Below are 14297 nucleotides of genomic sequence, written 5' to 3'. Positions count from 1 at the left end.
ACATGAGGCTCATCTATCACCTGAGCCAGTGAAGAGCTCTAGCAGGCTGCTCCCTTCTCAAAGGAGCAAGGCAACCAGATCACTCTATGCAGGGCTCCAAACTGGTAAGTCCATGGCCCGTTAGGAACCAGGCCATAGTGCAGGTTATGGATGGGCAAGGAGTGAAGTTTCATCTGTTTCCCGCCACTCCCCAGCACTGGCATCACTGCCTGAGCTCCACATCCTGTCAGATCAGCAGAACACTAGATTCTCATAGGATCAAGAACCCTGCCATTAACTGTCATTGCAAGCAATCTCTAGGTTACAAGCTACTTATGAGACTCTAATGGAATAAAAATACAAATAAAGTGCACAATATAATAATAATAATAAAGTACACAATAAATGTAATGCACCTTAATCATTTGCAAACCATCCTTCTACCCTGTCCCTGGAAAACTGTCTTCCACCAAACCAGCATGCCTCTCATCCCAAGCCATACATGGCTCTCCCTCAAGTTTCTCTCCAGAGTTGCAGGCTGACAAACCAAATTTCAAAAGTCCCCCAGTCCAAAGGCAAAGTTCTTTCAATGGTTCCTAACAGTCCTATATATTACATTATCTTCACAAGCAAGATCATCAACATCAATTTGAAAGAAACTTAATCTTGAAACTCTCTTTATGATTAGCACTCTTCAAAACTGGTTATTATAATCACACATGGATGATATTTAGAAATCTATATACAAGAGACTCAAAGGTCAGACACCTGACATGCAGAACACAACCCCATGAAGACTCAATCTTCACTACACGTACACTCTAGAAATGAATACCCCGCCAGAGGCCCTGTGCACAGGTAGCCAGTCTGCATCCTTCCTAACCACCCTATGCCCCTGGGCTCTGCACTCACAAGAGACAGAGTTTCGAACTCTTTATGAAAGGGACTACAGAAATAGGATTGTTGTGCTGTCTATGGCTCTTTTCTTCATTTGCTATGCTCACAAGTTCTTAAGGACACTGAAAATATGCAACATTCAGGTTTAATTAAAGAAGATTATTTTTCACAAAAAATAGGAAAACACCCAGATCTAACTTTAGTTATAAAAAGTATCTGAAATAACAGCTACTCGAGTATTACTAAAGTAAATAACATGACTTTTTTAAAAATGGGGGAAATGTTAAAAGAAATAGAACTCTATGCCAAAACTACCTTAAATCTTCTAAAAATAAAAATAAAAAACATGTTACAGGCAGTGCTGGTAACAGTACAAGCAACAGATAAACAGTCACAAAGCTTTGGATGGAACTGCTGGTTCACTTATCAAATTCAATGCTAGCCTTTAAATATTTTAATACGTAAAATGCTGTAATACTTACTTTAACATCCCAAAATAAAATTCAGAGGTACTCTGCTTACATATAATTTTAAAGCAATAGAACTTGTTGCTGAGACAAAATACCTAACACCTAAAATTAAAAATGGGAAATGTTTCAGGTATTTCAAGGAAAGAGACATTATGGTAGCTATTGTTATACTGGGTTGTCTTGTGGTGAAATACTGTGTTTTGTTCTGATCTGCTTTGTTATGTCCTCCTTTATCTTAATCTCTTTAAAATAAAAAATTTTTTTTAAAAATGGGAAATGTTTATTTAGCTGACAGTAAAGGTTTCAGTCCACAGTTGGTTGGCTCTAAGGCAGAGGCGTGGCACATGACAGAGGAGGATAACAGAGGAGAACAGTTCACTGCACACAGAAGACAGCAAAAGGAAGCAAGGAAAGAAGACAAACCGGTTTCTGTCCCTTATACTGTATCCAGGATACTGGGATAATGGCAGTGCAAACCAGTCAATGAACTGATTTAGTAATCACCCTTATCCTAGCATTACACTATGAATCAATCACAATTCTAGATCCATCCACCTCTGAAAAAGCCCCACTTATGATTGCATGAGGCTTTGGGAGGACATCCAAACGCAAGCCATAACACTCCGTAATTAAAATATAAAAGAAAAATAAAAGCAAAGTAATTTAAAACAAAACAATACTGGCAAAATAACTGATCTCGCAGTGTGCCAGAAAATGTGATTAATTACCTTAGATACTGTATTCATTAGTAAGAAACAGCTACCAATGCGAACTGGTATAGTGTGTGGGGGTTGGTCCCCCTAGTGACGTACTTTTCAAAAAGAGAGAATTCACAAAAATATCTGTAACCAAAGTGTTATCTTCCATCAGTTCAGAGGGTAGTGGCACTCCAAAAATAACTAAGGTACAATAAAAACATGGGGGAGGGCATTTTATGCTAATTTATTAAACAGTGTTTGGTTCAAGATCAGATCATTGGGAACTCTTTGGTTTGGAGATATTATTTGGTCACATAAAAAGTCAAGGAAGACATGGGAAAATCCATAGTTGTACACGATTGTCCAGTGCATAGTAGGCAGTCCAGCATGCCTGCCTCCTGAATGCCTGGCAAACCTGCCAAACATTGTTGCAACCACCGAAAACACCACAAAGATGACTAGAATACCTGTATTTCTTCAGCAGAGAACTCCTGAGTTGAACCAATAAGCCATCCTCCTAAAATGTCCAGCTTGAAACAATCAGTGGGTCTCCTCCTTGGGCAAATCATTCCTTTACTGACGTAAAAGAAAACCTACTCACATCTGTAACTTTTGTTTTCCTGACCAGTTAAATTAAACTATTACCATCTGAAACACAAAACTTAATGCCAAGGTACTGGTTTACACTGATCTTTACATATTACATGAGTCAACTGTTAATGATGAACTAGGACACACAGCATGATGCAAAAAATGTTTCTAAAAGGGTAAATAGTACCAGAATAAAGTAAAAAAGGTATGGAAAGGGGTATGGGCTAGACAATGAGTGCCTCAACAACTAAGCTGTATGAGTAGTTAGAAAACTACTTTGGTATATTTCGGGGTTTTTTTGTCTTTTTCATTTTTATCGGTACCAGGGATCGAACTCACAACTGCCTGCTTGCAAGGCAGGCGCTTATGCCGCTGAGCTAAATCCCCAGCCCAACTTATGGTATATTTAACAGATTTAGTTTCTAGTTTTGCCAAGAACTGTCCATCAAAACGTCTTAGTAAATTTATAGTTAATACCTTATTTAATATCCTACATTAATGTAAATCTCTAAACTCACATTTGTATTTCCTTTTGATGAGCCATCACCATGTTAGTATCTATTTTACTTCATTTCAGTGCTACTTAAGGACTAGCTGTGAAGAATCTGCTCACACACTTAGTAACTTATTCTTGAATTTACACATCTCAAAATAGATACAAGTCAGTCGGAGGATTTAGCTCAGCGGCATAAGCACCTGCCTGTCAAGCTTGAGGTCGTGAGTTCAAGCCCTGGCACCGCAAAAAAAAATAGATATAAGTCTTAAATGCCTAATTGTGTCCAAGACCAAGAACTTTTATATTAATCCATAATAACACTTTCTTCTTTGTATTTCTCAAATGTCTTAGAAAAGCACAACAGAAAAATGTGATTAATAAAGGGGTTTGATAACTGTGCTTAATAAAGAAGCCAAAAAAATTTTTTCAGAAATCTGATTTGAGGGAAATTCCTTAACATCTCTGATCAGTTTCTTCACAGAGCTTTGCAAGGATTAAATTATATAACCCAGGTAAAGCATTTAGCAAAGTGCCTGGCACTCAGAAGACATACAACAAATGTTAGCTGATTAAGTTCATTTCTATTTCCATACATCATTGGATAGTCCTTAACTTTTATTCAGTCATTCATAACCTTTTCATAGAAAACCAAGACCCTCTGCAAGTTTGGGAACATTCCTCTAGGTTTTCAAATATTCATTAGGCAACCTTAATCCTTGTATCAACTAAAGTTAACTGAAATTGCATCACTATTAAGCTCCAGTGGAGATTACAGGATTCTCTTGCCCCAAAGCTTAATGAAACAAAAGAATGGAGGCTATACAATTTGCCCAAGTACATGTACTTGAAAATCAGGAGACTAGCAACCAATAGCAGGTAAAGAATCAATGGAGGCAAAACTGAAAAGAGATATTAATTGCCTTGTTTTCAGTATGTCTCCAGAGGGGCAGGAGTAGCAGAATGATAATATTCACAAGACTCAGCTGAGCTCAGGGAACAACTGTTGCTATTCTAACTACTTTGTCTTGCTTTGTAACTCAGATACAGCCATTAATGACTGACAATGCAAAACTATTATTTGTTGCAACTCTATTATGCCCCCATACCACTAAGTCTCATTCTCATTCAAAAGACCTAAGATAAGGCAATCTGACCTAGACTTCAAACTAGCCCATGAGAGGACTTCAAATAAAGATTAAATTTTCAGAGAACCTAAAAGAAGACAAAGGCTAGGAAGACTGTGGAATGAAAAAATAACATAAAACATACAAAAGCTCATTATCTCTTTTCAGAACCTTTTCAGAAAACGTGAGTAAAACTTTACAGTGTAAATGTTACAGAGAATATTTAACAGGAGAGATGATATTTAGTAAAATTAATTCCATTATTTTAGGATCTAAATTTATATATATACATATATATGTACCATGGTGCCTCAACTGACAAATGCTTTTGTTTGCCAAACAATTTGGTTCACTAACAGAAGTGTCTGGCAAAATTTTGTTTTTGTAAAACAAATCAAGTTCGTGAACCACAGTATCACATATGTATATGTGCATAACATTATAAAACACTTTTATGTGTGGGAAACTTCAGCTAATTTAAAGTCATACACTTTTTTCAAGGGCAAAGTCACAGGCATAAAGAATAATCAAACAATAAGAACATAACAAATTCTATATTCAAACGCTGCATGAAAACTTTAAGAGAAATGATTTCATGAGTTATTTTGAAAATGTTTGTATGTGTTAATTTTAGCCTTCAAGTGTAATACAGCCTGAAATTTTATATTTGCCATAGTGTGTCTAGGCTTAAACCATTTTATAATGATCAGAATCTAATTTTGAAGCCTGACAAGAAAAACTCAAATTTTGTGAGCTCCACAATACTGCCATTAAAGACCATCTGTCATGGTGTTTAACAATGATACACATAAATAAGTTAGGCTTCAATTAACTGAAAATTCAACAAACATGCTCCCCATTCTCCAAACATCAAATTTACCAACATTTTACTATAGCTGCCCAACAAACAGACATAAAATAATACAAGGTTGGCTTCCATAATTATTTGATGTCAAAACCACCCTGAGAACAAATATCAACTTTAGTTATAGAAGGAAGTACTACGTGAGTATCGGTACTTCTTCTGAAAGAAGTCAAAGGCATGCAATTGTAACAGAAATACTGAAAGAGTTCTGTCTACATCACAAATTTTTCTACTGATATACAGAACAATCTGAAGTTTGCTAATCAGAATAACCCCTCAAAACTATACAATATAAAAGACTCGTTTCATATATAACATATTTATCTGAGAAATCTAACTTGAAAAAGGTAAGTATTTCATATTACTCACTTTAAAGATGGTTAGTGTCCACAAGACAAACTGGACACTGAACAAATATTTGCAATGTTACTATTTTCTCTAGGAATTAATTCCAGATTACCATATTCAGAGAGCATCACACTTTGAACCACTGAACTTACTTGACACAATCTTGAAATTTAAAAAATTTACTTACTCATTTAGAAGATAAGTGTGATCCTTGACAAGGATTCACTCCTTGACCTAAGTCTATTGAGGTTTCTGAATCACTTTTTTGATAGGCTTGCTTAGTCAATTTTAGCAAGAATCCTGCAGACCAGTATAAGGGAAATCCTTCACGCTAAGTCTGATCATCTTCAATATCTTACTAGTCTATCATGGCAAAAAATCCTTAGGTAAACCTGCAAAGAATTACCCCCTCTCTTCATAACTTTCCATCTACTAACACCCTACCATGTTCCTTGACTACAAATTCCCATTTTCTGTTATATTCAGAATTGAGTTCAACTTTCTACCTTATTACAAAACCTTATTATAGTAGTACCCCTTGAGTAAAGACTTCCCTACAGTCTCTGCAAGGGTTATGACTAACTTTTTTCTTTAACGCCCTCCATCTATTAATCATTACTCCAGTTCTTTCAGGTCTGAAATTTCCAAAACCGTGCTAAGAGTGTATGTCTCAAAAACAAAAAAAATATTTAAATAATAGCTTGGGCAAGTAGCTCCGTGTGAAAGACCTGGGTGCAACCCTCACTATTGCAGAAAATAAAAAAAAAAGATATATATTACCTCCTCCTCTCTTAGTATCTGGTTAGTTACCATGACAGCAACTGTCCTAGAGCACACTTGCTCCTCCCATCTCTTCTCTGTATTTGCCTACCTGTCCTTCTGTTCTTTAGTCATGTTAGAACACTGCACAGCCCTTACCAGATGTGACAGCCTAATCTTGAACTTCTTAGCCTCCATGAGTTAAATAAACTATGAGCTATGAGCTAAATAAACCATAAACCTCTTTTCTGTTTAACTACCTAGTCTCAGGTATTCTGTCATAGCCACAAAGAAAGGACTAAGACATCTTACTTACAATCCAATAAAATTAGCCTACATGGTTTAGTGACAAAAGTCACTAAAACTTCTGTATAAGAGACAAAGAATTTTAGTAGTCTTGTAGAAGGAGAACCAGTACATCTGGGTAGGAGTAACAATACAGCCCAAGGGTCTACTCTCTATAGCTTTTTTTTTTTGTAACTTTTTTTTTTCTTTTTTCTTTTTATCAGTTCCGGGGATCGAACTCACGACCACCTACTTGCAAGGCAGGTGCCTACGCTGCTGAGCTAAATCCCCAGCCCCGAACTGATAGCTTTTATAACAAGCGCTAACTAGCTTCTTCTATATGCCAAAAGATAGATGCTACCTTATCCTTCAAAAGTACTTGATAAAAACACACTGTGGGAAACAGTGAAGACTGGTTAAGATCACACATTCTTAACAGACCCAGCAAGAGGTACAGAAGCACAAGACACCCAAGAAGGAGTCTTTCCCAGTGCTGATAAGTGCAGAGAGGAATCAAACTCCCCAACATGACAGTGAACCCTGAACTGTTAACCACTAGTAATAAAACACATCCCAAAATTAACCATAATCCCTATATATAAATCTTGTGGTTAACCAAGGAAATAAATGTTTATTTCTACTACCTCTAAAAATCAATAAAAACAACAGTAACATTTAAAAGAATATCAACACAAAGGACATATACCATAGTGGAAGAAAGAAGCCAGCACATTTTTGGAAAGTGGATGAAAATGTGGGAACTGACTCAGAAGAGGAAATTACAATATAAATCCCTGAAGAAAATGCTACTGTGAAGAACAGAACTAACCGGACCTAAGAGAGCAACCAAAAAGTCAAAATCAGAAGTATCAAATATACGAGATGAAAGAAGTGAATTAAAGAAGGCAAAACTATAAGGGGCTAAATAAAATCACTACAGAAAAAATTAAACTGAACTTCTAGCTGAACAATACAAAAATCTACGTGTTAACACACAGGTTACTGTGAAAAGAGATTAGAGGCTTTCTTCCTGAAATCTTGAGTTCGGCAGGGATCCCCCCACAACCAAAATCAATTTAAGGGAGTAGGGCTGAATAGGCTGAGTAAGTGCATTATGCACCCATGAATACACGTAACCTTCAACGTTCCAATCTACTATCATCTCAATCTTAAACATTAACAGCTAAGGATCAAAGGATCATCAGGCATTGAGTGAAACACTGAACATGAAAGAATTTAATACAAGGATTTAATACAAGAATTTAAACAAAGGAATGTAAGATAAATAAACAACAAAAGAAGCTGAAAAATACTGCAAAAGAAAAAAGATGCCAGTTATGGTGGGACATACTTGTAATATCAGTATTCTGGGAGGCAGGGCAATTTAGCAAAACGCTGTCTCAAAGTAAAAAATTCTTTTTAAATTAAAATTACTGGAAAGTTCTAGATTCAATCCACAGGACCTAGGGAAGGGAAACACAAGGGAAAAAAACAATGCATAAGTAAATATGTAGAAAATAGGGAAAACAGCTAAAGAAATTCCCTAGAAAACAAAACAAAAAGATAAAAACTGGGTATCAGAACAGAAGAAAAATTAAAGAGAACCAACCCAGAAAGACCAAATCCCGACTTCCGGGAGAACATGGCGGACAGATAGCAGCAGCTACGGAGGCTCTCTGTAAGACCCAGCTTAGAATCCAGGAATGGTGCGGAGTGAGGAATCCTAAGCAAGAGAGGAGATATGCCCTGCTGACCCAAGAACGAACTGGGCTGAGAGAAACTAACTGGGAATGCAATCCTGGTGCTATAACAAGAACAGATAAAGCCTCAGCGTGGAAGCTGGAGCCTGCGCCATTGGAAACCGCCATTTGGGTTTCCTGCTGCCGCGGCTGCATCTGAATCGGCTCAGCAGGGAGACAGACGCTCGAAAGCTCTGAGAAGGGAATCAGTGAACTGAGTTGAGAGCAGGACGGGCAGGGAGCCGCGCATCGACCTGTGGTGAGTCAGAAAAACTGGGACTCTTCCACAATCTAGGAGGCTCCAACAGAGGACATTCTGGGACCGGGCAGACGTGCCGGAACAGGGCACTGTAGTGACTTCAGTCACTACATCCCCCTCTCAAGCGGGACTGGTGAGCAGTGCCTACCTTATGTAACGCTGCTGGCTGAGACCCAGTAGGTTAGCACAGCTCAGGTCCCAGCGCCTGAAGGTGACCTGGAGGGGCGGGCCCCACATGGGCTGCCTGGTCCATAACTCCGTGGTGTGCTGCCGTGGGCGGGAACACCTAGCCAGCGCAATTCAATCAGAGTGTGGCCAACAGGGAAGGAAGCTGGGCCTCCTATATACACTTGCATATATAAGGAACAAAAAATATGGGAAGAGGCAGCAACAAGAAAGGCCCCTCAGGCCCCAATCCTGAGAAACAGGCAATAGTGGACACCACATCAATAGACATAAAGCGCTATCTCCAGAGCCTCATAGACGAGTTCATAAATGAAGTTATTAATGACCTGAAGCTAGATATAAGCAGAATAGTTAGAGAAATGCTAAGCACCACCCAAGAAAAAACAGATGGTGGAATGGAAGAACAGAAAAAAAGGGGAGAATTGTTTGATGGAGAAAATAGAGAAAGCATAGAATACGTGAAGCAGGTTCAAAGAGACTACCAGGAAACTAAAAACTCTATCGAAAACTGGCATAACAGCTTGAAAGAAACTAAGGACAGAATATCTGAACTGGAGGGCAGATTTGTAATATGGGAGAATGAAATGAAAAACTTCTTAAAAATAACAAAGAAACAAACAGCAATAATACAAAGGCTAGAAGATGATAGAAGGATCTATAACTTAAGAATCAAGAACATCAAAGAAGAAGTAGGGACACAAACAAATGAACTACAAAAGCTACTCACAGAAATAATCCAGAATTTTCCTAATTTAGCAAAAGGTAAAGATACACAGATGTATGAGGCATACAGGACCCCAGCCACCTACAACCCAAACAGAGCAACACCCAGGCATATAATAATTAAAATTCCAGAAATCCAATACAAGAACAGAATATTAAAAGCCGTCAGAGACAAGAAACAGATCACTTACAAGGGAACACCCATCAGAATTACAGAAGATTTCTTGGCACAAACCATCAAATCACGAAGAGCGTGGGGGGAAATAATTCAAGCTTTGAAAGATAATAATCTCCAGCCAAGATTGATATATCCTGCACAACTATCCCTGGAAATTGATGGAAAAACAAGGTGCTTCCAGGATAAAGAGGAACTAGGGGAATATGCAACCACCAGTTCAACTCTACAGAGAATACTGCAGGATATTCTAAGAAAAATACGAAGAATCCAGAAATAGTGGCAGAGAGGCCACAATGAATGGACCAGAAAACAAAATGAAGAAGACAAACTGACAACTAATGACAGAAAAAGAGCTCAACAGAAATGAGGCAGAGAAGCTTGGATGATAGGAACAGCTATTTTGGAGAAAATGACATCTTAATAGGTAATACTGATTTAGTATCATCTTGTTTTGAAGTCCCATCAAGCTTTTGTTCTTCTGTCTCCATTCGTCTAAACAGGTTGTATCTTATTGGATTTTATTATGTATGATAGTATAAGCAAAAACTTTTATAGACAAGGAGATTATACAGAAACCATTGTTCATTTTCTGTTAGTTGATTCAAAATACCCTATAATACTGTCATTCTCTTAAATGGTTTTACATTGTTTTGATATATTTGATGCTACAGTATACAAAGTTATACTCGAAGATTTCAAGGAAAGAGACAATACGGTAACTACTTTTATGTCGGGATTATCTTGTGGTGAAACACTATTTTGCTTAAATGGTTATGTTTTGATCTGCGCTGTTTTGCTGTTATGCCCTCTTTTATCTCAATCTCCATTTTATTATTTACTTTTTTATTTTTATCCTTTTAATTAAGGGAAAAATAAATTAAAAATAGCAGAATATATTATAGTAACCCACTCTGACTCTCCATTATCTTGATTTAAAGCCCTGTATTGCTCTCACCATCTTGTTTGGACTGATGTCCCTCTATTCTGTTGTGCTTGATAGTACCAGGTTCGAAAGTTTAGGCAACAGCTGTGAAGATAGTGGGATTCATTATGACGCCCATTCTGGCTGACTATTATCTACTTTTGAAGACCTATAATGTCTCCAATGTTTTGGTTTTGCTGGTTTTGTTCTTTACTGTTTTGTTCAATTTTATTATAACTGATGATATAGGCAATTCTATTAGAGATAGCGGGAGGCATTCTGGTAACCACTGTTGATCACCTTGTATTATGCTTTTACATTATCTATTATGTCCACCCTTTTGATTTGACTGACTCTGTTCTGTTATATCACATTTGGTTCTACTCTCTTCCAAAAAAGTAGTAAGAACTGTGGGAGCAACAAAACCCAAAATGAGTAATTGTCATTGTACAAAAGAGAGGAAAAGAAAGTACTCTAAACAATATAACTGCATGTATATTTAAGTGTGTAAGATAGATAATGATATTACTGAGTTTTGTTGGATCATTGAACAGAACTGTTTATAGTCTCACTGTTGGAATGTCCACTTTATAAGCTTTAATTTTGTAACTTGAACAATTATTTCTAAGATGACAATATGTAATCTATTAACTAGTGATTTCCTACTGTTTATTTTTTTCTGTAAATCTGTATAACTTGTACCCTTTCTCTGCTTTTTTTCTTTTTCTCCTTAAATAAAATTAAAAAAAAAAGACCAAATCCCAATGGACAAAAGGTTATACAAAGAGAACATGAAAAACAGAGAATTACTGAAGCAACAATAAAAATAAATTCCCTAAACTAAAGAACTCACATTTTGATGTTTCCATTCCAATAAATGAATCCAAAAAGTAGCTACCAAGAATTGGGAGAAGGGGCTGGGGATTTAGCTCAGCAGCATAAACGCCTGCCTTCCAAGAGCATGGTCGTGAGTTCAATCCCTGGTACCGGTTTAAAAAAAAAAAAAAAAAAAAGAATTGTGAGAAAGAACAGGGAGTGACTACTAATGGGTCTCACTTTTCGGGTGATGAAAATATGCTGAAATAAGATAGTGGTAACAGCTGCACAACTCTGACTACACTAAACACCAAAGAAGCATATGTTTTAAAGGAATGAATTTCAAAATGCATAAATTCTACCTCAGTAAATATATTACAAAAGAAAAACTATTCATGGCAACATGTTAAGTAAGATACTCTAGAATACAGAAGGGATCTTCAAGGACAATTTTTTACTATGCCCCAATAAAATTCAGTAATTTCAACAACAGAAAAAAAAGTATTTCTAATATGAAAGTACAAGTTACACGGAATTAATACAAACAGTAATGGATTCCACAAAAGATCAAAGCTAACAGCAAGTGAAGACACAGGGAATTTAGGTCATAGACATTACTTGAAAGCTCACAAAAGACACTTAGAAGAAGGAAATGAGAGAACTAACAAAAGTAGCTCTGAACACATAACAGATACATGTCTATGACATGTTTGGTCATAAATTCACACTTCGTCTCATATAACCCACAGGGTTCCTTACTACAGTCAATATACTGCCAGGACAAGTATTTGTCAGACACCAACTTCTAACTTTTTATTTGGCCTCAAGACACCTATTGAAACACCAAAGTCTCACCAGTTCCACTACCACTGAACTGCTGTGATTCTTCTGAAATAAAATTTTTTTGTTTTATTTTGTTTTTGAGACACAACTGCACTGTGCATTGCAGGCTGGCCTTGAATTCATGTGGTAGCCGAGGTTGGCCTTGCACTCAAAGCAATCCTCCTGCCTTAGCCTCCTGAGTGCTGATATTGCAGATGTGCACCACCACACTCAGTCCAAAAACAGGATTTTTCTACTTTTCGGTTATAATACAGATCCATCTAAAATACACAGATCCTATTTCCACCAACTACCCATGCTAAATACGCCAAACATTTCTCCTTTTCATATAATTACCATATGTAAATCATTCAGACTTGCCTACGAAAAGTACTTTTAAAACTGAATGATTTGGGGATGACAATGCTCAATGTATATACCATTGTTGTCCTCTGACATCTTTTGAAATTTTCAGTTATTTTTTTTCCTCCTCAAAATAAAATGGATTTGAAGTAAAACAGATTAAATTGAAAACTATTCAGATTTCACTCACAGCTGACTTTTAAACAGAAAGTGCTTCCCTGTCTAAATTTCACTACTGTAAATAAACATCACTTTAATGCAAAATTATTAGCTATACTTTCAGGTAAAACCTGAGAATGTACAGAAAATGAACTTCACATATTAGTACCAGGACTTAAGTGAGAGATAAAAAGGTGAAAACAACTAGAATAATGACAAAAATGTACTTACTGCCTCAAACTGCAAATGGCTATCTTTTAAGAAATTTTGGATTTTGTCCTTAGGTAAAATACTGAATCGAAATCGGAGGAGATCCATTTCTTGTTGAATGAACCAACGTCTAAGATCTTCACTGAAATAGAAAGAGGAAATTATGAGTATACATTTAAAACTCTACAGTTTATTAACACAAGCAATTTCTATGAAATGAAATTCAAAGACAAGCAGATGCCAACAAACAGCAGTTAAAAGCAGTCAGGCTCTTTACAGTGATGAAGAGATAAATATTGTACCAGAAACCACAATACTCCAAGCATGTGTTCACCAGAAGTTCAAGGGATGTTATAAACCTAAAATTCAAATACAGAGCACTTTGAGCCCACCTGCTTATTGAATAACATAACATAGCTCCTTACATTTAACATAACTATAAAAGAGCTGTGTACCTTCAAAGAAAATGGGCTGACATGATTTCATCAGAGATAAGTAAACATCAAATTTTTTTAAAGGTAACTTTATCTCTAACTAGACGATGACCATTAAATTTTGAAAAGTAAAATTATGCCTTACAGACAAAATATAAGTTTTTAAGTATGCACGTAATTTATTCACTATACAGGTTACATATAATATATATGCTTATTTAAATAAGACCAAAGTTGATGAATAATCTCTCAATTTTGACCCTGAAACAGTAAGCAAGTCAAGATTCTCACTGAGTAAACCTACTAACAAAGAGAAACGACTCTATATATTTGGCCAAAAATAAGTAAGAGTGAAAAAAAAAAATCAAGATTTTTAAAAAAGCAATTCCTTCTCCCTCTGGGTGGCACTATCGACTTATAAAAACCAAGTACTAATAGAAAATATCTAAATCTATTAGGCCTATACATCTCAAATTCCAAAAAACTTATATCAAATTCAGGTATATGTTTGATTAATTCTCATAAATACTATCTTTTTTTGGAAAAACATAAAAGTCCTTATTCCTAAGGATACGTTTCTCATTTTAAATTCTACATACAATCACTCCAACAGTTAAGTGGTTTGTCAGGCAAAATTTAGCAACAGAAACTTTTTTCAGTAATTTTTACTAAACAACTTGTTTCAAATACTTCACTATAACAATGTTCAACCCATCACACACTGGTTCCCAAGTTTTCCTATGTTTAGTGTATGTCAGCTTCTTGTGTCTCAATTCATAGCCCAAAACATCAAATTTGACTATGAGAGTACAAACATATACTCACGACTGACAATAAGCAAGGCGCAAAATAAAATGAGAAATATGATCTTTTCTTCGTGGTTCGTATTCATCTTCTAAGTTTTCCTTAAAAGTGACATGAATAAAATAAATTCATTAGAATGATAACGGTATAAGAAATTTTGCATAAACAAA

The 14297-nt window shown here is 36.2% G+C and overlaps 1 protein-coding gene across 3 annotated transcripts in view; it reads right to left on the bottom strand.

Moving 5' to 3' along the window:
• The window catches only part of Prim2 (DNA primase subunit 2), a 280470-nt gene that overhangs the window by 262549 nt on the left and 3624 nt on the right, over positions 1-14297 (bottom strand). For 2 of the 3 annotated variants that reach the window (XR_010050019.1, XM_063256921.1), the window contains exons 4-5: positions 14149-14228; positions 12911-13031 (exon numbers count right to left, since the gene is read on the bottom strand). Coding sequence is in view for 2 of the 3 variants with exons in the window: in XM_063256921.1 (XP_063112991.1) it covers positions 12911-13031; positions 14149-14228 (201 nt within the window). In the remaining variant the exon portion in view is untranslated. Of the gene's footprint in view, positions 1-11372; positions 11500-12910; positions 13032-14148; positions 14229-14297 lie in introns of all 3 variants that reach the window. The other variant, XM_063256922.1, reaches the window with a different exon arrangement.

Source organism: Cavia porcellus, unplaced genomic scaffold (genome assembly GCF_034190915.1).
Source record: "Cavia porcellus strain 051 isolate PalLab524CR breed Dunkin Hartley unplaced genomic scaffold, mCavPor4.1 scaffold_10, whole genome shotgun sequence".
In the NCBI taxonomy this organism is placed as follows: Eukaryota; Metazoa; Chordata; class Mammalia; order Rodentia; family Caviidae; genus Cavia; species Cavia porcellus.
This window is presented reverse-complemented; position numbering and strand designations above follow the sequence as displayed.